Source organism: Clarias gariepinus, chromosome 9, assembly GCF_024256425.1.
Source record: "Clarias gariepinus isolate MV-2021 ecotype Netherlands chromosome 9, CGAR_prim_01v2, whole genome shotgun sequence".
Classification (NCBI taxonomy): Eukaryota; Metazoa; Chordata; class Actinopteri; order Siluriformes; family Clariidae; genus Clarias; species Clarias gariepinus.
In genome coordinates this window covers 22,819,516-22,844,291 of record NC_071108.1, presented here as the reverse complement: position 1 = coordinate 22,844,291, position 24,776 = coordinate 22,819,516, and the positions used below count along the sequence as shown (strand labels likewise).

General features: G+C 37.2%; 2 protein-coding genes and 1 long non-coding RNA gene across 5 annotated transcripts in view; 2 read left to right on the top strand and 1 right to left on the bottom strand.

Annotated features, from left to right (window-relative positions):
- Window positions 1-2,091, bottom strand: part of plat (plasminogen activator, tissue) — a 40,311-nt gene extending 38,220 nt beyond the window's left edge. Inside the window, exons 1-2 of one of the 3 annotated variants that reach the window (XM_053503973.1) lie at window positions 1,941-2,080; window positions 1,319-1,385 (exon numbers count right to left, since the gene is read on the bottom strand). The gene's annotated coding sequence lies outside the window, so the exon portion shown is untranslated. Of the gene's footprint in view, window positions 1-1,318; window positions 1,386-1,940 lie in introns of all 3 variants that reach the window. The other 2 variants (XM_053503971.1, XM_053503972.1) reach the window with 2 other exon arrangements.
- A 10,205-nt stretch (window positions 2,092-12,296) lies between these two features.
- On the top strand, window positions 12,297-14,075 carry LOC128530709 (uncharacterized). Its single transcript, XR_008361147.1, has 3 exons — window positions 12,297-13,430; window positions 13,651-13,718; window positions 13,969-14,075. It is a non-coding gene; the product is annotated as an uncharacterized LOC128530709 (long non-coding RNA).
- Window positions 14,076-15,248: 1,173 nt separating this feature from the next.
- The window catches only part of ikbkb (inhibitor of nuclear factor kappa B kinase subunit beta), a 91,260-nt gene continuing 81,732 nt past the window's right edge, over window positions 15,249-24,776 (top strand). Inside the window, exons 1-2 of the mRNA XM_053504919.1 lie at window positions 15,249-15,407; window positions 22,310-22,435. Coding sequence (XP_053360894.1) covers window positions 22,331-22,435 — 105 coding nt within the window. The 5' untranslated portion in view covers window positions 15,249-15,407; window positions 22,310-22,330. The remainder of the gene's footprint in view (window positions 15,408-22,309; window positions 22,436-24,776) is intronic.

Sequence of the window (24,776 nt, the reverse complement as noted above, 5' to 3'; positions counted from 1 at the left end):
CAAATTATTGTAAGTTATTATTGTAAGTCAATAAAGTATTCTCGTTGCCTTTTTGCCACGTTGATTTACTTTCCACACTGTCGACCCTTTGTCCCCCAGTTACGTTTTTGCTTCATGGATTGGAACTGATTTATCAGCTTTGATCTCTCGTTTCTGTATTTTCAACTACGACTGCAGGTTTTTTAATTACCCCCGCTTCTGCCTACAACTGCTCTCAACCTGCGCGTTGGATTCTGCACATTTGGTACAGTTTTGATCTTTTCACACAGCCGCTCTAACTCTGTGCGTTGGACGCTGTAAACGCTCTGCACCTCTGATCTCCAAGACCTCTGTTTAAAGCTACTTCCAATCCGCTTCTGCCCACCACTGACTGTGCCCCGATTATTAAATTACTGCTTAAGCTTCTCCTTTCAGTCCTGTCCGTTGTGTCTGCTTTTGGGTTCTCCAAGCCTGCGCTACACGGTCAGTCCTCTCGTAAAACAATGCAATGTGTGTGTAAAAGTCATCCTCCCCTCCCTCCTTCTATCCCCTCTTGTTTTACTTCAGGTTAAGTGCAGGTTAATTTGTTTCATTGTTACTTTAGATTTTGTATTTATTATTTTTATATGAATATTTTTAGGGTGGAACAAATAATTTGAGCTTACATGATTTCTTATAGGGTAATTAGCTTTAATAAGCAAGCACACTTCCAGAATGAATTATGCTCGCAATCCAAAGTCTAACTGTATAACTTTTTCACCATGCCATTAACTATTTTATAAAAATTAAGCAAAAAAAAAAAAAAAAGCCACAAAGTCACAAACCTAATTTGTATGTGAATATGTTGATGTTTGATACTCACATTACCTCCTTTGTTTATTGCATTATGTTTTTAATTAAAAGTATTGCTTTAGTGAAAAACAATATATTTTTATGCTTGACCTTGTCTGACACAGGCAATATGAATTTGAAATATAGATATGAAATAACTTTTGATATCTCTATGTGGTAAGGTGAAGTGCCATGTCTAGTGTTGTGCAACTAGTGTGTAACTACACTCTGCAGACAAACTTAAAGTGGTCGACTTAAATGATGACACTTAAAAATCTTTGTAATGATAACACAAGTCTAAACCTAACACTAACATTACCATATAATTAAAAATAAATATTTGGAGCAGCTTGATTTGTATCCTTTTTCACCCCCACAATACATCAACAACACACAGAAAAAAAAATCCTGGGAAACTGAAAAAAAAAAAAACAAACAAACCCTGGGCTCTAGCTTGTAAAACATGCAAACTAAGAGGCAGTGAAACACACTCTACTAACACACTTACACGCTGATGTTATACTCTCGAGCGTATGCACTCTGAAGCAGCTGAGATCAACCCAACGCAACAGACGCTGAAATACAGCAAAAGTTTTTAGTGAAGGTTAAGCTCACAATAAGTTTCTCTATTTTGTGTAAAGATAATTCTGTGACTAACAGCGGTCTGGATAAGAATGTACGATAAGTGGTGTTCATAAGTGATGAGTCCATCAAACTCACATCTATTAGTTAACAGTCACCTACTTTATCAACACTATGAACTGATAGAGAGAAACCCAGGACCAACTCCTCCACTTTCTTTTATCTGTCATCGCCAACGAGTTTACTGAGTGACGTCAATAAATGGTATTAATCGTGGAACGCACTTGTATTAACATTTTTAAGAATTTGGCGGTAAAGCAACTAACTTACGTAAAACATCAAGAAGAAAACAAGCAAGGTAAGATATTTTTATATACGCTGTATCCCGTTAGTTTAGTGTAAGTCTGGTTTTTCTCTACCTTCCTATAGTAACATTTCGCGAAAATATAGTAATGATAGAGCAAAACCGGGCCATAATAAAGCTTTGAAACTCTTACAGTACAAAGCAACACGCTTAACTGAATCAAGCCGTTGAATCGACGTCTTACCTTTTAACTTCTCTGTTGTGCCCTTCCAATAAATATGCCTGTACAAAGCGGTGTATCTCAGCTACTTGTGTAGCCACGGTCCTTCTTTCAGTCTGTCTGTATGGACCAAGAAGCTCAAGATATTTACGCAGATCCACGGCTTGCTCGGAAAAAGGCGTAACGTCAGGCTTTGCTAAATGATGCTGCGTCCTGGGCGGAGCTAAGCGATGTCCCTGCCTCCCTAGCAAAAGTCGTCATTTTAACCAGTTTAAAAAGACACAAAATCTAGTCGAAAGTGAAATATGAAAAGATTTCTTTTTGTTTTTTCTTTTTTCATACACAAACATGTCTTTTTTGACCACTGCATTGACCGTTGTTTAGTCGGTTCATATAAACAGTATATAGTTGGCTTAATAAATAATGAAACTATGATAAACTTACACACAGTGGCAGTTCTACACTGAATTGCTCCCCGGGCGAGACCCCCTTCCGGCGCCTAAAGCCACCCCCTACTCCTCAAAAAAACAAAACAAAAAAAAAACAGGACTAAACCTTGTACAAAATTTTGTACACACCACACGTTTTATTGTAGTAATACTGTAGTGAAACAGAACGCAGTTGAAATTGACATCAAAAGACTGTTGGCTACAATATTAGTTTTAAAAATTGCAAATTTAAATAAACATGCCCTAACATGCTAAATGTCTGTCATTAAACAGTTTATTAATCTAATCTAATCTAATCTAATGGAGGAACAATTAGCTCCCTGGTTAATTTACTGCCGCAAATTATATGCTTTGTCACGTAACAGAGTTATAGCAAATGGAAAGTGTCTTTTAAACTATCTACATGTATACTGAACAAAAATATAAACGCAACACATTTTTTTTGAGAGGAACTCAAAGATCTGAAACATTTTTTACATAAACAAAATAACCATATCTCTCAAATATTGTTCACAAATCTGTCAAAATCCGTTACGATGAAGAACTGGAGTCAAGTCGAGACCCCAATGAGGACGACGAGCATGCAGATAAGCTTCCCTGAGACTGTTTCTGACAGTTTGTGCAGAAATTCTTTGGTTATGCACTCCGATTGTTTCAGCAGCTGTCTGAGTGGCTGGTCTCAGACGATCTTGGAGGTGAACATGCTGAATGTGGAGGTCCTAGGCTGGTGTGGTTACACGTCGTTTGCGGTTGTGAGGCCGGTTGGATGTACTGCCATATTCTCTGAAACGCCTTTGGAGACGGCTTATGGTGGAGAAATAAACATTCAATGCACGAGCAACAGCTCTGGTGGACATTCCTGCTGTCAGCATGCCAATTGCATGCTCCCTCAAAACTTGCGACATCTGTGGCATTGTGCTGTGTGATTCAACTGAACCTTTCAAAGTGGCCTTTTACACATGGCCAGTCTAAGGCACACCTGTGCAATAATCATGCTGTCTAATCAACATCTTGATATGGCACACCTGTGAGGTGGGATGGATTATCTCGGCAAAGGAGAAGTGCTCACTATCACAGATTTAGACAGATTTGTGAACAATATTTGAAAGATATGGTTATTTTGTGTATGTAGAAAATGTTTCAGATCTTTGAGTTCATCTCAACTCATTTTTTGAGTTCAAAAAATGGGAGCAAAAACAAAAGTGTTGCGTTTATATTTTTGTTCAGTATATATAAATTACACTGGCTATTTACAGTATACTGTAAATATATTGTTAATACATTGGCTATAGCCAATATTAACATAAACAATGGGAATAAATAACTGTACTTGCAACAGTTTTGTTGCAAAGCATACTTTTGTGGTTAAATTTAATTAGATCTTATGTTGTATACACTGCTGACAACAATAGAACCCTGCGCAAAAATAATAGAAGATGTAATGGATTTAATTGTTATAATGGGAATTGTATTAGTTTTAATGGTAAGTATAACAATGTCTGCTGGTATATGATGGATTCTATTGGTGGGTGGGATGGTAAATCCTATTGGAAAAGTGTCCAAAACACACTACAATAAGGAATTTTGTAATAGTTTAATAGAAAAAGTTAATGGGTCATAATGGTATTTAATAGAAAACTTTTAAAATTTCTGTAATTGTTTGTATATTAGGCTTTTACTCTGTTTTTTTTAACAAGGTAAGCATAGCAAGTATCATAGGCAAGAAGGCTAACAAACCTAAGAGTTAACGTCATACCACTAATTAACATAATGACATGAATACATTTACATTTAGGCATTTGGCAGACGCCCTTAAAGTTTACATCATTGGATACATACTTATACTGGGTTAACTAGGTTAATAACTAAGTGCCATTAGTCCAACACAACTGGGAAGAGGTTTTTTTTTTTTTGTTAGTCCAAGTACTAAAGAAACAGATGCGTCTTGAGTCGTCGTTTAAAGATAGTCAAAGTCTCTGCTGTAAGGACATCTAGAGGAAGTTCGTTGCACCACCTAAGTGCCAGAACAGAAAAGAGCCTGGGTGAATACCTTAATCATACAGAGAGAACGTTGTTGCATACCTTTATCTTTTGCCTGTTTCTCCTTATCTTCTTTTCTTTTTTTCCTAAATTGGGCACCTGACAGCTTCTGCCTTTTTCTCTCCATCACTATGTTTGTAATTGACGATTCGACAATCAACAATCAATTTCCCATCCCCCAACGCTGTCACTCATAACCAGAAGTCAAAACCAATTCACCTCCACATCATAATCATTTTTTATTACCTATTTTTATTAGCCTTTTTACACAATTAAATAAATGAAAAAAGTGCAAATTATTGGTCTGTGTTTATAATATTTTGAATTAAATGTGCGTTATTTGTAAGAAAGTCAGGTGTCACTGACAGAATTTAGCCCCCTCCTCGTCTGCTTCATTTGAAAGAGGTAAAATGTACTCTGCGTCGTGTCCCTGTACAGGATGAGTGGCATAGAAAATGAATTAATGAATGCATAAATAGCTTACAGCTCATGGGAATCAAAAATCATGTATCTCAAAATATTAGAATACAGTGGAACCTGAGCAAAAATAGTTAATAAATTATGATTTAAAAAATGCATGCATGCGCTTCCTGCTTCCATCACGTGATCACAACTGAGCCAATGGTTCTTTTTTTCTTATTATTAATTTATTATTATTAATAATAATAATAATATTAGTAGTAGTAGTAGTATTATTAAGCGGAATTGTGGGTAATTGTTTCTCCTTCGTAAAATCAACACCAGTGTGTTTACTATAACACTGTGACCACATGCGTGCTCATAAAGCATCTTTTATTTTGTGTTTGTGTGTGTTTGAAAGTTGTCCTTTCACGCACATGTGTACATGTGTTTATTTTAACACACGTGTGTGCATAAGGCAAAAGCAAGTGCCATTAGAGAGGTTAAAGATCCATTTCAGACTGATTCCGTTAGTGTGTGTGTGTGCCTGCTTCCTCCTCCTCTAGCCTCTCGACACACGCACACACACACAACACTCTAACGGAAACACTGCTCTGTCACGATTAATAAGAAAAGAGGGAAGGCTACTCTGTAAGACGAGAGGAGGGAGGGGGAGGCAGTCATTCCTCCTGTCTTCTTACTTTAGCTTCATACACAAACACACACGCACACACATACACAGCACGTCCGCGCACAAACACAACAAAAACACTTATCTGTTAGAATTTATTTTTATTTTTTTTTAAAGTTAAAGTGTGCGTTAATTTGTTTTATTTTTACTTTATATTTTTTTTATTAATTGTCTTAATGTTTTTTTTGTTGTGGTTGTGGAAGAATCATCTGAGCTGTCATTATTTTTTATTGCTGAAATTCGAGTGTTTTTATATACAAGCACGCTTCCGGAACGAACTATTCTAGCAATCCAAGGTTCCACTGTATTTAATTTCAAGTTGAGCAAATTTCTATTCATACAGTTCATACTATTCATACAGTATAAATATACAGTATAAATATATCTCTGTATCTAGTTCAGTACATGCATGGGGAAGACTGCTGACTCGACAGTTGTCCAGAAGATCATCATCGACACCCTCCTCAAGGAGGGTAAACCACAGCAGGTGCTGCATTGAAGCATACTGGATTTAATCAGATGAAATAAATGAAAGAAACTTTTCAGTAGAAAAGTAAATTGGGCATTTCACTTGGAAATAGGTAACCATAACCCTATCCCAAGTTGGCAGAGTGTGAAGGAACACACTGTAAACTTTACAATTAGTCTTATTTCTCACATTAAACCCTTGGCTACTATCATACTCAAGATTTGTTATTTCATTTTAATTTATATTCACTTCACTGTATAACACATCATTAATTGGTGATCCTCACTTTTATTGTTTTATTTTTTCCTAGATTTTAGAACTGTAATTGTGTTGATGTGGTTCCTTCCTTAATTTCTTTTTTAAACACTGAGCAAGTATTAAGTATCAAGCAATTTCCCTCTGGGATTAATAAAGTTTTTTGAATCTTAAATCGAAGCTTGAATTTATATATATATATATGTAGAGCAAGTATAAGTCACAGGTGGTTTCCTGTGGCTTGGCAGATGGCCTTCTATGTAGCTGTGGAGCTTGCCTTTTTCACCGCCACTATAACAGAGACAAATTGCCGGTCAAATATCATCCAAACATCACTTTATTAAAGGATGCCACTGTACATAAAACTAATTAATAGACTCAGTTAATGATTTAAATGGCAGAATAGTTTAAAAGTATAATTATCTATTGGAATTAATTGTTTTAGGTTTACGGGTCTTGCATACAGTGTTTTTTCTGTACATTAAATTATGTGAGTACAAAGGTTGGTGATACAACTACTTTACAACTAGTCATTAGTTACTTACAGCTAACTTCATGTAATTGCACCTTAATTTATTTTAACTTCTAGCTGTTATAAAGGGTGTCCTCTATGCACACAAAAAGCAGAGATACTTGAACTAAGCATTAGTAAACCATGTTGGACATTATATTTAAGCATATCATCTATCCCTTAATGTCAGGGATAAATATTGTAGAGTGCTCTACAACTAGTTCTGTGTTTTGAGGTTTTGGGACTTTTAAGTTAATAATGTCTTGTGCTTCCGATGTCCATACATGTGTTATTGTTCCATGTTCTGATTAGTTTAATTTTAAAGCTATCGTTTTTTTTTTTTTTTAGCATGGCGTGTCACATCTAATCTGATCTGTTTTCGATTACAATTTCTTTTCTGTTTATCTGGCTTCCTGTTCTGTTTTGTTTCTTTTTTAAATTTCAGTTTTTTTTTCACAGATACTTTGTATAATTATTTAAATAAAGTCCTAGAATCTGCACTTATGCCAAACGCAAGACCAATATTTTAACAAAGCGGATGGGCAAGCTTGCTGCTCATCATAAAACATGTGCCTTTTTAAATACAGCAGAAAGGTATCCTTTGGTGGTGTCCAGTGTAAGGAGAATCCCCATACGTTGTGGCATAGAGAGGCAGTTGGAGTATAACAACTGCTGTGGGTGCATGGCACTGAGCGTTGAGCTAAAGAGCTTGATATCCTAGCACAGCATATGGTGGAATAGATGCAGGAGCTTACCACCCAGCTGGCTCAACTTGAGAAGAAGGTTGATAGGGAGAGCTCCATTGCAAGATCGCAATCATGGTAATTTTATTTTTTCCATTATTTTTTTAAAAATCAATGATATGCTCATCATCGATAAAAGAACCTTAAGTACTATCCCATAAACAGTTGTAATATAGTGGCAATTTTGAATAGGGATATATTTACAGATATAAAATTTACCATACACTATGAAAGAAACATCTATATATCTGTTTTGTTGTGCAATTTTTTATTCAGGCAGCAAATTTCATAAAATCTTGCAGAACCAAGAAAAAGTGTGATCTCTGTGAGTTTACCATTTGCATGGTTGTTGAAGAGATTAAATGGTTCGAGCTGATTTACTGGGGATTTCACACACCATAGTCTATACAGAATTGTGAAAACAAACAAACAAACAAACAAACAAACAAGAAGACAACTAAAACAATATTCTGCGTGGATTGTGGAAGGATAAGGGTAACATTCAGAGGAGAAAGGTGAGCAGAATGCAAAAAGCTTCAAGAGCATATGCCAATGTTTTTGGTTGACACTTTGGTCTTCAAGTGATCTTCCACTGTTATATTCCATCCACCCGAAGGCTCAATGTTTTGTGCATACTGAGATGCTTTTCTGCTTACACAGCTGACGACTGATAGTTTGTGAAAATCCCAGAATCCAAGTTTCTTAAATACTCAGCAGCAGATGCGGCACCAAGAAATCAAGCATTACTGTACCTCAGGCGCCTGACCTGCATCTGCATTGTTTTAAACTCTGTGCTGCTGCCACATGACAGGCAGACTGGGTGTACCTCAGTGAGTGCTTTCCACACTGTATTACACGTCATGATATATGCTAGCAGAAAGCTGTTTTTAGCAAAACAGTCCTTTAAGCATTAACCAAACTAATAAACATCAGTACTGGCTTGTTTTCCTGATTTGTAACAGATATATTTTGGTGAACAAATAATATAATTTAAAAGTATTTTAAAATATTGTAAGACTTCTTATTTGTCTTTCGGCTGTTCCTTTTCAGGGGTCGCCACAGCGAATCATTTGCCTCCATCTAACCCTATCCTCTCCATCCTCTTCTCTCACACCAACTAACTTCATGTCCTCTCTCACTGCATCCATAAATCTCCTCTAGACCTCCTGCCTGGCAGTTCCAACCTCAGCATCCTTCTACCGATATATTCACAATCTCTCCTCTGAACATGTCCAAACCACCTCAATCTGGCCTCTCTGACTTTATCTCCAAAACATCTAACGTGGGTTGTCCCTCTGATGAACTCATTCTTGATCCTATCCATCCTTGTCACTCCCAAAGAGAACCTCAACATCTTCAGCTCTGCTACCTCCAACTCTGCCTCCTGTCTTTTCTTCAGCGCCACTGTCTCTAAGCCGTAGAGCATTGCTGGTCTCACCACTGTCCTGTACACCATTCCTTTCATTCTCGCTGATACTCTTTTATCGCACAACACACCTGACACTTTTCTCCACCCATTCCAACCTGCCTGTACCCGCCTTTTTACCTCCTTTGAACACTCTCCGTTGCTCTGGAACGTTGACCCTAAGTACTTAAAATACTGCACCTTCTTTACCTCTGCTCCCTATAGCCTCATCGATCCTCCTGGGTCCCTCTCATTTACACACATGTATTCCGTCTTACTGCGGCTAACCTTCATTCCTCTGCTTTCCAGAGCATACCTCCACCTCTCCAAATTTTCTTCCACCTGTTCCCTGCTCTCGCTACAGAGCACAATGTCATCTGCAAACATCATAGTCCATGGGGACTCCTGTCTTACCTCATCTGTCATCCTGTCCATCACCAGAGCAAACAAAAAGGGGCTAGAAGCCGATCCTTGATGCAGACCCACCTCTACCTTGAACTCTTCTGTCACACCTACAGAACATCTCACCACTGTCTTACAGCTCTCATACATGTCCTGCACCACTCTAACATACTTCTCTGCCACTCCAGACCTTCTCATACAATACCACAGCTCCTCTCTTGGCACCCTGTCATACGCTTTCTCTAAATCTAAAAAGACACAATGCAACTCCCTGTTACCTTCTCTGTACTTCTCCGCCAGCATCCTCAAAGCAAAGACTGCATCTGATGTACTCTTTCTAGGCATAAAACCATATTGCTGCTTACAGATGCTCACCTCTGCCCTTAACCTAGCTTCCACTACTCTTTCCCACAGCTTCACTGTCTGGCTCATTAGCTTTATACCTGTATAATTGCCACAGCTTTGCACATCTCCCTTGTTCTTAAAAATTGGCACCAATACACTTCTCCTCCATTCCTCTGGAATTCTCTCACTCCTAAACTCTTGCCTTTCCTCTTCTCTTTCTGCTTTCGAACACGCCTTCCTCCTCTCCTTCTTCGACCAACATTAGCCCAATTTCCACCGGCACCCTGTAGGTTAACAACACCAGTGGCGAGTCCAGTCGTTGTTAACCCGGGCCACGACCAATCCGGTATGGGATTTATATTCGTAATTCACATCATTGATTTGGCAAATGTTTTACGTATCCGTATTTATTTTATCCAGACTTGGGACTGGCACAAGAAAACACTGGATTGTGCCTCCACTCGTGGTTGCATTATTTAAAAATATTGTAAGACATTATAATTTAATAAGAAGATTCCTCTGCTCTGAGAAAAGCCCCCTCACTATGCTTCCTTATGCCTTATGTGGTAACACCTTTTATATCCTGTATTCATACAGATATACATCTAAATGGCTCTTGTCCACTAGAACCCTTTTGTTTAGTCAGGAGAATGTAAAGGTATTTCCTCGCTCCTGTCTGTCTCTCTATAACTGACATAACTGACTGATGTTCGGGACACAGCACTTTAAATGTAATTTTTTACATTACCATTCATTCATCACTATTTATTCTAACACCATTCCACACAAAAATTACATAAATATACCTACCCGTTTAGCTGCTCTTATTGTTTTATATTTCGTTATACATTCTTCAAATATTTTCTATATTGTGTATTTTTGTCGTACAGTTATTTATTTATTTTTTTAACTTTAGTTTTTATATTTTATTTTATTCTTTTCTAGTTTTATTTACCCTATATTTTAATTCTCATATTAGTCTTCTATTTTAGGTCATGAGCAGTTGCCTAAGCATTTCACTGCATATCGTACTGTGTATGACTGTGTAACAAATAAAATTTGAATTTGAAATGTGCTCTCTTTGCTGAGAATAAACAGAGATCTTCAAACATTCTCTTTCTGTGTGTGTGTGTGTGTGTGTGTGTGTGTCTCCCGGTCAATCGGGCCCGGACTGGTAAGTGTATCAAGGTGTGGTGGACAAAACAAGCAATAACTCTTCTTCTCTTAAATCACCTTAAAACTTATCTTGGACGCTCTTCTTCTTCTTTTAAACCTAACATATACCAAAGTGGAAAATATTTATGTTGCATGAATAAATATCTGATACAGAAGATTTTATAAAAATATTTTTATACTTTGAACAAAGATGTATTTAAGCTATCAATGGAACAGCAAGACTCTTGAGCCTTGAGGACCTCCTGGACCTTGAGCCTTAAGTTCAGGACAGTTTCATTTAAATGTCAAGCAAGATATGGACCCCTTGGGTTCTATAACAAGACTGTAAAAATTTCTTATTAGTAAGCAAACATTACATGGGAAACACTGAAGCAGAGACATGCGTAATAGATGTGTATATCTGTCCGCATTCAGGGTGTAACACCAGGAAACACTCACACAGGAAATGAACACATGGCCATGTGTGGAAGAAAAAGAAGGGAGTTTTTTTTTTTTTTACTGCATTGAAAATTCATCATGCAGCATTTTACATTCTGTAAAACTCTCTGCCTGTGTCATATTTGTTCATAACTTCTGAGAGTATAGTTGGTCAGCACAGTGACATTGAAGGTAGGAGTTTTGTAGGTTCTTGCTAAGCCCCAATGGCTTTCCCCTGGGTTCTTTGGATGCTTATACAGTAGGTGGATTGGCTATGCTAAATTGGCTCTGAGTGAGGGTGTGAATGTGTGGATTATCATCACTTCCAGGATGAGTTCCTGTACTACTCCAAGTGTACAGCAATATGTCATTCTCAAACTATTGTCCTATTGTTTTTGTATTGCAGGATTTTATTTTTCTGTCAAGTGAGTTATTTTAAAAAATCATCATCATGTGTCACAAGTTATTGCCAGTCTTTTGGCTGGTCCCATCAAGGAGTCACACACAACTTGGCACAGATTTTATGGGTTTATGGGTACTGTGACAGAAACAGAGATAGCAGAAACTTTAGGAGTGGCCAAATCCACAATTTTGTACATATTTAAAAAGAAAAAATGCACTGGTGAGCTCAGCAACACCAAAACGCGTGGAAGATGGACTAAAGCTAAAAAAAATATTTTGAAGTTAAAAATATTCCTGAGGATGGAGGCATATTATTTTCAAAATTGCAAATGAAAAACTTTAATAGAGGTAAATACAGAAGTTTTACTTCTAAGATGCAAACCAAAGCATGCTCCATCATTACCAAACATGGTAAAGGCAGTGTTCTGGCTTTTATTGATGATGTGATTTTGAATGAATGTAATGTGAAATCTGAAGCATATAAAACCATATTCATGCTTAAAAACTGAAGAGACAGTGCTTTATCCCACATGGAAAGAACCTATATGAGGATATATGCGCATATATCCTGACCTATATGAGGATATATGCGCATATATGAAGCCTATGTGCAGTATATATGCATATATACGATAATATATATGCTGCATATAGGCAAAATTGAGGTGCATATATGTGCATATACAGGCCTTTTAGGTCTCCTGTATTGATTCTTTATATCCACATATAAGCCCTATATGTACATACAAGATATGTCTCCTGTATAGCTCATGGCAGGATCTGGTCATTTTAGCTCATATCTCACTTTGGAAAAAAAAAACTTATGTGCGAACACGTGAAATTGGTATCACATGTAATTGGCATGTTATGGAATTTAACTATAGTTATACACATTTTAGAATTTCTGTCGCACTTCATTATCTGCTAATGACCCGAGGCAGGACACGCCCACACGCCAATCACACGGAAATCAGTCAGGCTAATTTACATACTAGGCCACGCCCCCTGACACCAGCATGAAAAACACACACACAAAGACAGGCTTGAGTTTACACAAAGATTCAGTTTTCTGCACGTTTGGAAGATGACACGCGCTACTACACATCCAAGGGAACTCTTCAGAATGTTCTGGACAGTGGGAGGAGTTTACATTTACCTCAGAAGAAGACTGTGTGGCTCTGACGACGAACAGGAGCATTTTAAAGAGAGAATAGATCCAACAGGACACACTGGGTAAGTTATTAAGTCTTATAACTCTTATTCTGATAATATTAAACGAATATTAGTAAATATTTTCTTCACATCAGCTAGCTCTTGTCAGCTTGTGTGACACATTGGCTTTCAATGCCATTTACATAGTTTAGGTAAATCATGCTAACATGCTGTCTGTAGCACATGATATTTCCCGGTGGCTAAGCTAATGCCTTATGGAGTTTACAGATCTTTATAAATGTTCTAATGTATTTAACCTTGTTTTGGATAGCTTTAGATTATGGTTGCTAATATGTATTTGGCTCCGTTTTGGTTAGCTTAAAACACTGTTTCATATCTTTATCATTAATCTGCATTTATACATAAAATCCTATTAACTATTGGGAAGCTAAGCAAGAATCAGTATGAAACATGAAAAAGTTTTTAAAATTAAAATTAATATTGTGATGTGAAATTATTTTTTAGATTGAAAGGGCTCTGGGGTGTTTTGCCAGGCAGAAGCGTGGAGAGCAGCCCGTCTTGCCACCTCTGCTACTGCCATGGTGCGAAATCTGCTGCTGGGCACCTTCGACTCGGAGACTTTGCTGCAACCTGAATGGTACAAAACATGTTCCTAATTTCTTCTGTCCTTGAAAAAAAAACAAGTCAGTCATGTTCTGTGGAATAAATTATGTTTGTGTGCAGGCCATCGCTTTTTTACTTGGCATTTTTGTATTTTCTTGGACCTCAAGAAAACGTGATGTTTATATAAAAAACTCTTGCTTTCTCCACCTTCATTTTACCCCCCTTTAATAATAATTTTGAAATATTACTTTAAGGTGGAAAGCCAACCAGAGGGGATGGGGAGCAGCTGGTCGCGTTTATTAGGCATTGGAGACTGCATAAGGTAGGGCACCCATTATTGTTACTGTATCTGCTTGGGTCCTATATACTAATTCATCGCTTGCTTACTTCTTAATCCTACCTTTTCTCTAAAGCCACATTTCTGGGGTATTGTGATATAAGGTGTGTAGTCCTCTATTTTGTAGAACATATAGTGTAGCAAATAACCTGTGGCACTAATTGTTGTCGTCTGAAGTTTTAATAAATAATCATTTATTATTATTATACTGTCTTATTATTTTTGTCTTCTCTAGATGCTACATTGAAGAAGTGGCCGGCAGCCACCCGAGGGCAGACAGGCACATCTATCAATTCAAAGCTCACGAAGCTGAGAAGGTCCTCAAAATATATATATTTTTTCTTCCTGTTGAGTTTTTTGTCTTATTTTTGTTCTTGTACTATATTTTTGTTCTATTACTATTTGATTGTTCTTAAAAAAAAAAAAAAAAAAAAAAAAAAATTCTACATTTTGGGCTTTTATTTATGTTGTCTAGCAGCTATGGATTTGTAACAATTTTACTAATATCTAGGTAAAAATATAGGTGCATATATGCACATAGGTACATGTATGCATGTATATATGCGTGCATATATGCACCTATATGTGTACCTAGATTTTATTAATGCATACATATATGCGTACATATATATGTGAATACATGTACCTATATAGGCACATATATGCACGTATATATGTACACATATATGTACGCATATATATACATATAATATAGAAAAATGGCCAATTTTATATATGTCACATATATGTCTATATAGGTACACATATGCACATATAATATAGGAAAACTGCCAATTTTATATATGTCACATATATTAAAAACCTATATCAAACCTATATCAAAACATATATGTTTATATAGTTTTTTTCCGTGTGGGATAGTAGATATCTAATGTCCCAAAACAAAAGCAACAAAAGGAAAAGGGACAGAATCTGCCACTGGACCTCGTACAAATGCAAATGAGTATACTTTTCACTTATTAAAGACAAAACTGAAGTCAGTCCCTCAAATAACTGAATGTGGCTTCACTGAATGTCTGACAAATCAACTGAAGAGAGAGAACACAGCATGTCACAGCAAGTCACTGACTGACATTCAAATATTAAAAATAATCCCAATATTCTGATTATTTTTTGTTTTCCCAATTACACTTTCATACATGAAAATGGAAGGGTTTTCACCAAAAAGTATATAATTCCTAAACAGTTAATGCATTCACGTCAATGTTAAACTCCTTGAATTACAGATGAAAGTCTGCATTTCAATCATAATTTGTTCGTTTCATTGTTAAATCCACTGTGGCGTCCACAGTTTAAACCTGTCCGTAACATTATGGACCCGACAGCATACAAATATGTATAAAATAGCACCTTTATGTAAACTTTATGTATTTATTTATCTTTATGGAGTAAATAGAGTATATTTACTACAACAGCCTCGGCTGTTGATCTTTCCGTATAGTAAACTACAGAGGCGTTCTTGACTTACGGGAAGTGACTTTTCAGTTTACTCGGTTTCAGGAAGTGGAGCAAAACACGATGTACCTATAGTGTAAGAAGGAAAGCTTGAAAATTACAAAGAAAATCACAAAGGGTAGCGTGTTAAATCCATAGTTCCATGGTTGTTACCCGTATCCGAAAAACCGTGTGAAGGCAAGCGATTCAGTTGTGAAGGTAAATATCCTATTTGTTTGCTCGTTATTTAAAAAAGAGACTTGAATATGCGCGTGAATGTTGTCGGTCTCACTAAAAATATTTTTCCTCGGAAATTTATTTCGGAAATTAACCGGTAATTGATTACCATATTCCGTCGTTCTTTTGCAAATTCGGTAGATTTATCTCGATGTCGTTTGATCTGTTTAAAATAACAGAACAGAACAAAACAAAAACAAAACCGATAGTTAACCTACAGTAGCTAGCTGCGAAAGAAATGACGAAAGTGATACAAGGACAACAAAGAGTTGATTTTTTTTTGGGGTAGGGTTAAAATGCTGATATCTAATTAGTCATCTTTCATGACTCTTTCAGCAAGCTGCTTAAAATGAGTCCTTTTCAGTTCGTCCTTTTGTTAAACTTACAGATATTTCTCCTGCTGACAGAATATGGGTACTACAGTGATGTCTATACCTTAAGATGTATACTATATAAAGCTTAACATGTAATGTTTGAAATGATATAATACTGAGAATAATAATAATGATAACGATAATATTAACAACAACAATAATAAGGACTGGAAAATGTAGCTTTACAAGAAATTGCAGCTAAAGTGCAAGGAAAAACTTTTCTAGCCTGCCTTGCTGGCTAATAGCAAGGTTAAGATTAGCTTTCCTGCTGCTGCATGAGGTCTAAAAGCTGAATTCGTACTGTATTGCCAGGATAGCTTGGTTTGAAGAAACTTCTAGTAGTTTAAATAGCAAATTCTGAATATGGAAAATCCTTTCTGCCTGAATGTGTGAATAAGTCCTTCGATTTGAAAAATAAGTGAACTTTTGTTCAAATTTTTAAAGAAATATGTGAAACTAATTCTGAATATTTCCTAATTGATTGGAAAAAACACGCTTCAAATATGCAGGAGCAAAACATAGGTGGCCATGTTCTTTATGACACCTTGAGTGCAATGATTATGGACCTGGGGTTGACAGTGTGAAAGCCATGGAAGTTTAAGCTTTTGCCCCTTGGGTGCACTCTGGAGGGCACAATAGCAGAAGCATTATCCTGGGCCGAGGTGTCATGAATGGCTGTAAAGTTTAGTGGTCCTGCCTCAAAATGTCTGGGAGTTATGGATTGTTAAATCTGTGGTGGTGTATAGAGGCCAAATGTAAAAAAACATAAAAAAAAAAGGTCTCTGTTTGTTTTTGCACCCATCATGTAAAAACTACTGAACAAATGTTAATAGGTTTTAATCAGGTGTATTTGGCTGAGCTTGTACTAACATATAGGCTTTGTTTCACTGCAATCGGCCCACAGGAAGAGAAGATATAGTAATTTAAAATTAAAATGTAAAACAAGATGTCATTGTGCATTATTTAATATGTGTGCAATTAAATTTTACGTGAATGAAGTGGCACATCTAGTTTTGGAATATGCACCTCAGCAAAGTACCTCAACACCATCACACCTACTGCCTTCATGCGTCACAGCAGGGACCACACATTCAGAAACAGTCCATTCACCCTCTAACAAAAACATGGTAGTTAGAACCAAAAATCTTAAATTTGGACTCATCAGATTAAAGCACAGTTTCCCACTGATCTAGCATACATTCCTTGTGTTTCTTGGCCCAAGCAAGTCTCTTCTGCATAATGTTTTCCCAAAATAATGGTTAATTTGCCGCAATATGACTATGAAGGTCTGACTAATTTTGACTGCATTTTTGTGACGTCATATTCTGCCAGCAGTGCCATATTCTGCCAGCAGTAAAATGTATACATTTTAAAGAAATGATAACTTTGGTTCTACATCGGGGTGGTTACATAGGTTTTGGGACTGATCACAGAAATCAGAATTGGCCGATATTAATCACTGATCATTGGTTAAGGGTGTCTGTGATTAATTGGGATCTGTAATTAGGGCCCAAGCACTATGACATCAGCCCTATGTCATCATAGTGGCCCTTAACTAGCACCTAAAGCTTTTTGGGGGTCTTAACATGCTTAAAAAGTCATGAAAATCGGCACGCAGGTTGAAATCAGCTGCCATTAGGAGGCCTGACCTGCTAGGCCCTGGCCGTGGCACATTTAGGGCTCATTGAATTGAACAGCTTTTCCATTGCATGTGATGGGCTCTGCATAACAGGAAGTCAGTTATAAAACGCACCCAATTAATTTTTTAATGGATTATTTTTATGGCCCAAGAACTATGACTTCAGCATGATGACGACATGACTATGACAGGGCGGGAAAGCTCATACTGCTCATTTGCTGCATAGCTCATACACAATTACGGATTTCATTGAGCAGAACAATTTTCACTATGTATTTCATGGGCTCAACTCAACAAAAGGTCAGATATTTTGGGTAAAAGACACATTTATGACATCAGCACTATTAAATACATATACTACATGTCTTACACTATACATACACACACTATACACACACTACACATCCTACAAAAACATATCCTAAACACGCAAGTGCCCAAGCACCTGAGCCATTATGACACCACATTGAGTGACATTGGCATCCAGGGTTTTTTAATGTCTTAACATGCTCAAAAGGCACAAAGGTTGTAGGTTGCACCCACTGCTGATGGCACCCAGGCCGATGCCTTAAACCTGCCATATTCAGTGATATCTTAACATGCACAAAAGACACACAGATTGAACAGTGTGTTATAATAAATTAGAATATCATCGAATATCATTGAAAAGTTAATTTCAATTCAAAAAGTGAAACTAGTATATTATATAGATTCACCACACAGACTGATGTATTTCAAGTCTTTATTTCTTTTAAAATTAAATGCTTATGGCCTACAGCTAATAAAAACCCAAAATTCAGTATCTCAGAAAATTTTAATAATGTGGAAAAAGTTCAGTATTGGAGACCCATGGTGTCACCCTCTAATCCACTAATTAACTCAAAACACCTGCAAAGGTTTCCTGGGCCTTTAAATGGTCTATTAGTCTGGTTCGGTGGGCCTCAAAAGGTCATTGCTAAAAAGCCTGGCTGTGTACAGAGTGCTGTATCCAAGCAAATTAATAGAAAGTTGAATTGAAGGAAAAATGTGCTAGAAAAAGGTGCAAAAGCTGCAAAAGCTGCAGGGATAACTGCAGCCTTAAATGCATTGTAAAACTAAGCCCATTCAAGGATTTGGGGGAGACTCAACAGGAGTGGACTGCAGCTGGAGTTAGTGCTTCAAGAGCCATCATACACAGATGTATCTCGGACATGGGTTATAACTCTTGCATTCCTTGTGTCAAGATTATGTCATGAGACAACTTTAGAGGTGTCTTACCTGGGCAAAGGACTAAAAGGATTGGACTGTTGCTCAGTGGGAGAAAGTCTTCTTTTCAGGTGAAAGTAAATTTTTCATTTTATTTGGAAATCAAGGTCCCTGTGTCTGGAGGAAGAGAGATGAGGCACAGTATCCAAGTTGCTTAAAGTCCATTGTAAAGTTTGCAGTCAGTGGTGGTTTGGGGAGCCATGTCATCTGCTGGTGTTGGTTCACTGTGTTTTATCAGGTGCAAGGTCAGCGCAGCCATCTACGAGGCGTTTTAGAGCACTGATCAGCTTTAGGATGCTGATTTCATTTTCGAGCCGGACTTGGCACCTCCCTGCATTGCCCATAAGTACTAATACCTGGTTTAAGTACCATGGTTCCGTGGTATCCCTTGGTGGACCAGCAAACTCGTCCGACCTAAACCCCATAGGGAATCTACGGGGAACCGTGATGAAAAAGATGTGAGACACCAGACCTGACAACACAGAAGAGCTGAAGGCCGCTGAGACACGCACACACAATACACACACACACACACACACACACACACACACACACACACTATACAGCCACCAAATCCGCCCCACATAGAGTGACATTAGCAATCAGGGTTTTTTTGGAGGTCTTAACGTGCTAAACATTCAACCTGTGTGCCTTTTGAGCATGTTAAGACCTCCAAAAAGCCTCAGTTGCTGATTTCACTGTTGCTTGCGATCATCGTTGCTTGCATCATCACCCGGGCGCACCAGAAAAACAGGTTAAGCCGTCACGATGCCTTAAACTCATGCCAACTCAAGGCACATGGTTGTGTGGTGCGCCTGAGTGGCAATGGCACAGATGCTTGGGCCCGCTCATTAATACTTTTATTTTTTCAAATTATTATTATTCTATTCATTGTGTAGCGTTGTTTATATGCTTATTGTGTATAGTTATAAAAAGAGTTATTCTAAAAAGCAGTGCATATATATATAATTTAGATCAGAAAAGTATCATAAATTTTTATATTTTATTTATTGTAAGGCAACATACTGTATGCAACAGGCTGCTTCAATGAATAACAAATTGAAACTCTGAACCTTTTTAAATAAACACAGACACACTTTTGTATTTCGCAATGAATCATGACTGTTAATTTTCAAGCTGGGAACCAATCTTTATTTTTCATTTCATTAGTATTTGTGTGCTAAGGGTTTTAATCTTTTTTTATTCTCTACAGAGTTAGGCTCAAGCTTTTAGTGGGCCTCTGCTATAGATGGTTGACATGTTTTGAAATATTACTTTTGGCAGATGTTTCCTCATATAATTATGCTTTAGAAAAAAAGTATATTTGAAAATCGCATAGACGTCTTTTAAAGAGACTTGTGGCTGTCGACTCATGTATTTTGCATCATTACAATAGTATTGATTGCTGCAAACAGACAGTTGAGAGTAGGGCTGCACGATATTAGGAAAATATGCGATATGCAATACTGTTGAATTTTGCGATAACAATATTTCTTGCGATATAACATTTCCCTAGAGAAATGCATTTTTTATTATTATTATTGCCTATTTTTTTTAAATCATTTGTATGTAATGATCATACTAAGATATTCGTCTGATGTAATTAAATCTAATTTAGGCTAAAAAGAAACTATATGTCAAGGAAGTTGCAAATATTTAGACTTCAAAACACTATGAATGACTTAAAACCCTCAGCAGATATTCTGATTTCTGGTTTGCTGTTACCATAGACCTGCCAACACAATATGAATTACTTTCAAACATTACTTTTTATTTACGTGTAACCATGCACTCATCAAGAGTGTCTTAAAACATGAGCGTCTTTTAAACAAAATATTTCCTTTGGCTTGCCAGTTTTTTTGTTAGTTTTTTTTAAATAAACATAAATATTATTAAACAAAAATTTAAGTATAAAGATATGAGTATAAAGATATAAGCGGGTATAAAGATAGTAAGAGCCCATCTGATTGGTCAAATTTGGACACAAATGCTTGGCACATAAATTAAATTTTATTTATCGATACAGATATTGCATATACCAATATCGCGATAACAATAATTTTTCAATATATCGTGCAGCCCTAGTTAAGAGACAACCGATCAGTAAAATTAAGTGAGTATTGGTTGATTTAGATCTGTGGCTGAACAATCTGAGCACCCTAGTTCTGCATTATACAGGTATATCAGAAAACTCAAATACACAGTTTAATGTCTAAAGCCCCTTCCGTCCGGTAGGAATTCTCTATAAGCAGTTTGTTTATTTATTTTTTTTGTCTTCATTGACAAATGCTGTGTTGCTGTCATATCTCCATGCTGCTTGAGTTTTATGGGTTAATCTTCCTACTTAATGTTTTAGAAAATATGCCCTTCTTATTCTTTTTATTGCAGCTGGCTTCTATTGCATTTACTGCCTCTCAGTATACCATTCATACGAAAGCAGAATGAACAATTAATGATCAATGTAAATGTAAACAATTACTGGAGTGATTGTGTTTCTTGTCATAATAAGGGTGTGTACAGTAGTTTTTGCGCTAATAGGGAAATTGACTCTGCAGCCATCCTTCCTTTTTCTGCACAAGACAATTGACGATCTAAATTACATTAGAAACCATTCCAGGTGAATATCTTGAGAGAATGCCATGAATGTGCCATACTGTCAGCAAAGCAAAATTTTAGTTTTATCTTGGTGCTTGATGGGTTTTGCAAATGCAAAAGGCTGACCTTCATATCTTAAAATAACAATTGACTGTTGTTGTTACTTAATTACATAATGCGTATGTTATTTTACAGTTTTTAAAAAAAAATATCCTGAATTTGTTCTAGAGTGTAGAAAATAAATCCAAACTTGTGTCCAAACTTTTAGTGATACCTGGTACACACATCAATCAGCCAAAGCATTGCAATGCAAAACATTATGGCCAGTATTGCTGTGACGCTTAGCATGAAGACGTTGGCAGCACACACAAATTTTTTTTTTAAAACGTAAAATAACATATGCATGTAATTAAGTAGCAACAACAACAACAGTCAATTGTTATTTTAAGACATGAAGGTCAGCCTTTGGCATAAGTTTTGACAAACTTTCTCCTTCAGTGGTTTTTCTACATATTTGTTATTTTCAATATTACTTAATAATACTTAAGACACCTAAACTGAAAATACAACTACAGAATTATGTAATGAACAAAAAAAGTGTTAATCAATTCAGCTTTGATGGCAGCTGGGAACACTCATGGCTTTCTCTCATCACAAGGCAGTCACCTGGAATGGTTTCGAAATGACAGGGGCGTCTTGTCGTAACCTTTGTGGAAAGCCTCCCCAGAGGAGTTGAAGCTGCTGTAGCTGCAGAGGGTAGCCCAACATAATATTAAACTTTACAGATTAAGAATTGTATGTTACTCAAGTTCATATGCCTCAAGGCCGGTGAGCAAATACTTTAGGCAATATAGTGTGTGTGTTTTATATACAGGGTTTTGTATACTTTGGGCGATATAGTGCATACGTATTATATACAGGGTTTTTATATATTTTCTTTTTTTTTTTTTTCATTTTAATTTTTTCATGCAGTATGTATATTTATTTTTCCATATTAATAAGTTGTAATTTTTCTCCCTTTTTCATGGCAGTTGTGAAAGTTTGGGGTCACAATGAGCCGTGCCCCCCCTATGCAGCCACAGAACTGTGGTCCCTGGGAACTTAAGGAGAGACTTGGGACTGGTGGCTTTGGTAATGTTACCCGCTGGCAAAACAAGGTATAGTGCACTTTATTTTTTTTTTTTATTCCTTGTATTAGCTAACAGTAGTGACCCTGGTCTGTAAAACTTTTGTAAACTTGCTACACTTGGCTTTCCACTGACGGAAACAGGTTGAATCGATCCCAGACGTGCACACAACTTAAGCAAAACCACTTTTAAGCAAAAAGAACATTAAGGCTCGTCTTAATTTTGCTAAAAAACATCTTAATGATTGCCAAGACTTTTGGCAAAATACCTTGTGGCGAGACAAAAGTTGAACTTTTTGGAAGGTGCGTGTCCCGTTACATCTGGCGTAAAAGTAACACAGCATTTCAGAAAAAGAACATCATACCAATGTGCGTAATTATTCAGCCCCCTGAGTCAATACTTTTGTAGAACCACCTTTTGCTGCAATTACAGCTGCCAGTCTTTTAGGGTATGTCTTTACCAGCTTTGCACATCTAGAGACTGAAATCCTTGCCCATTCTTCTTTGCAAAACAGCTCCAGCTCAGTCAGATAAGATGGACAGCGTTTGTGAACAGCAGTTTTCAGATCTTGCCACAGATTCTCGATTGGATTTAGATCTGGACTTTGACTGGGCCATTCTAACACATGGATATGTTTTGTTTTAAACCATTCCATTGTTGCCCTGACTTTATGTTTAGGGTCGTTGTCCTGCTGGAAGGTGAACCTCCGCCCCAGTCTCAAGTCTTTTGCAGATTTCAAAAGGGTTTTCTTCCAAGATTGCCCTGTATTTGGCTCCATCCATCTTCCCATCAACTCTGACCAGCTTCCCTGTCCCTGCTAAAGATAGGCACCCCCAGAGCATGATGCTGCCACCACAATATTTTACAGTGGGGATGGTGTGTTCAGAGTGATGTGCAGTGTTAGTTTTCCGCCACACATAGCGTTTTGCATTTTGGCCAAAAATTTTCCATTTCGGGGGTTCATCTGACCAGAGCACCTTCTTCCACATGTTTGCTGTGTCCCCCACATGGCTTGTGGCAAACTGCAAACGGGACTTCCTATGGTTTTCTGTTAACAATGGCTTTCTTCTTGCCACTCTTCCGTAAAGGTCAACTAATACTAATATTCCCCCACCTGGGCTGTAGATCTCGTCCAGAGTCACCATGGGCTTCTTGGCTGCATTTCTGATCAGTGCTCCCCATGTTCAGCTCCTTGAGTTTAGGTGGACGGCCTTGTCTTGGTAGGTTTACAGTTGTGCCATACTCCTTCCATTTCAGAACTGTTCGCTTGAACAGTACTCCGTGAGATGTTCAAGACTTTGGAAATCTTTTTGTAGCCTAAGCCTGCTTTAAATTTCTCAATAACTTTATCCCATTCATGGTGTTGTTGCTCCCAATATTCTCTTAGACAACCTCTGAGGTCGTCACAAAGCAGCTGTATTTGTACTGACATTAGATTACACACAGGTGCACTCTATTTAGTCATTAGCACTCATCAGGCAATGTCTATGGGCAACTGACTGCACTCAGACCAAAGGGGGCTGAATAATTACGCACACCCCACCTTGCAGTTATTTATTTGTAAAAAATGTTTGGATGATTTTCGTTCCACTTCTCAAGTGTACACCACTTTGTATTGGTCTTTCACGTGGAATTCCAAAGAAATGAATTCATGTTTGTGGCTGTAATGTGACAAAATGTGAAAAAGTTCAAGGGGGCCGAATACTTTTGCAAGCCACTGTAGTCACTGTAAGTCTATAAAAAATAAGTAGTTTAAAATTTGCATAGCAATCCAATTATATTTGTCAATTTTAAGTAACAGGATTTCACATGTGGACAATTTTACCTTTGATGGCCTTGAATATTTTCTTGAATTTGTATGGAATACAAACAACACTTAGTAAATCTTACATTTGCATGCTGCTAAGCTATAAATAAATGTAAAAGGACTCTTGTTTGCTCTAACGACCTGTGTTTCAAAAACTTTTTTCCCATTACTGACGGGTACTTGGGCTATACGCTATACCACTAATCCTGTGTAGGATTGATTGGAGCTAATTCCAAGGAACTTGGGGCACAAGGCAGGGTACACCCAGGATAGGATGCCAACCCATGACAAAAGATTTGCACACACACTAATTTATATACTGGGGCAAACAAAGTATGGATCTTTAGATCTTTCAAGTATGGGAGGAGCCTGAGTAACCAGGGGAAAGCTTTAGAGGTGCTAAGCACTTAGCCACCATACTGCCAGGATTTATTTTAATTAATTAAATTAGTCTAAATGCAGTCCAAAACCATTTTCTGGTTAAGGTAAACCTTTATTCATTCTATTACTGCACAATTTTTTCTTTGTATATCCTAGTTAGGGGGCTGGGGTCACAGCACAGGC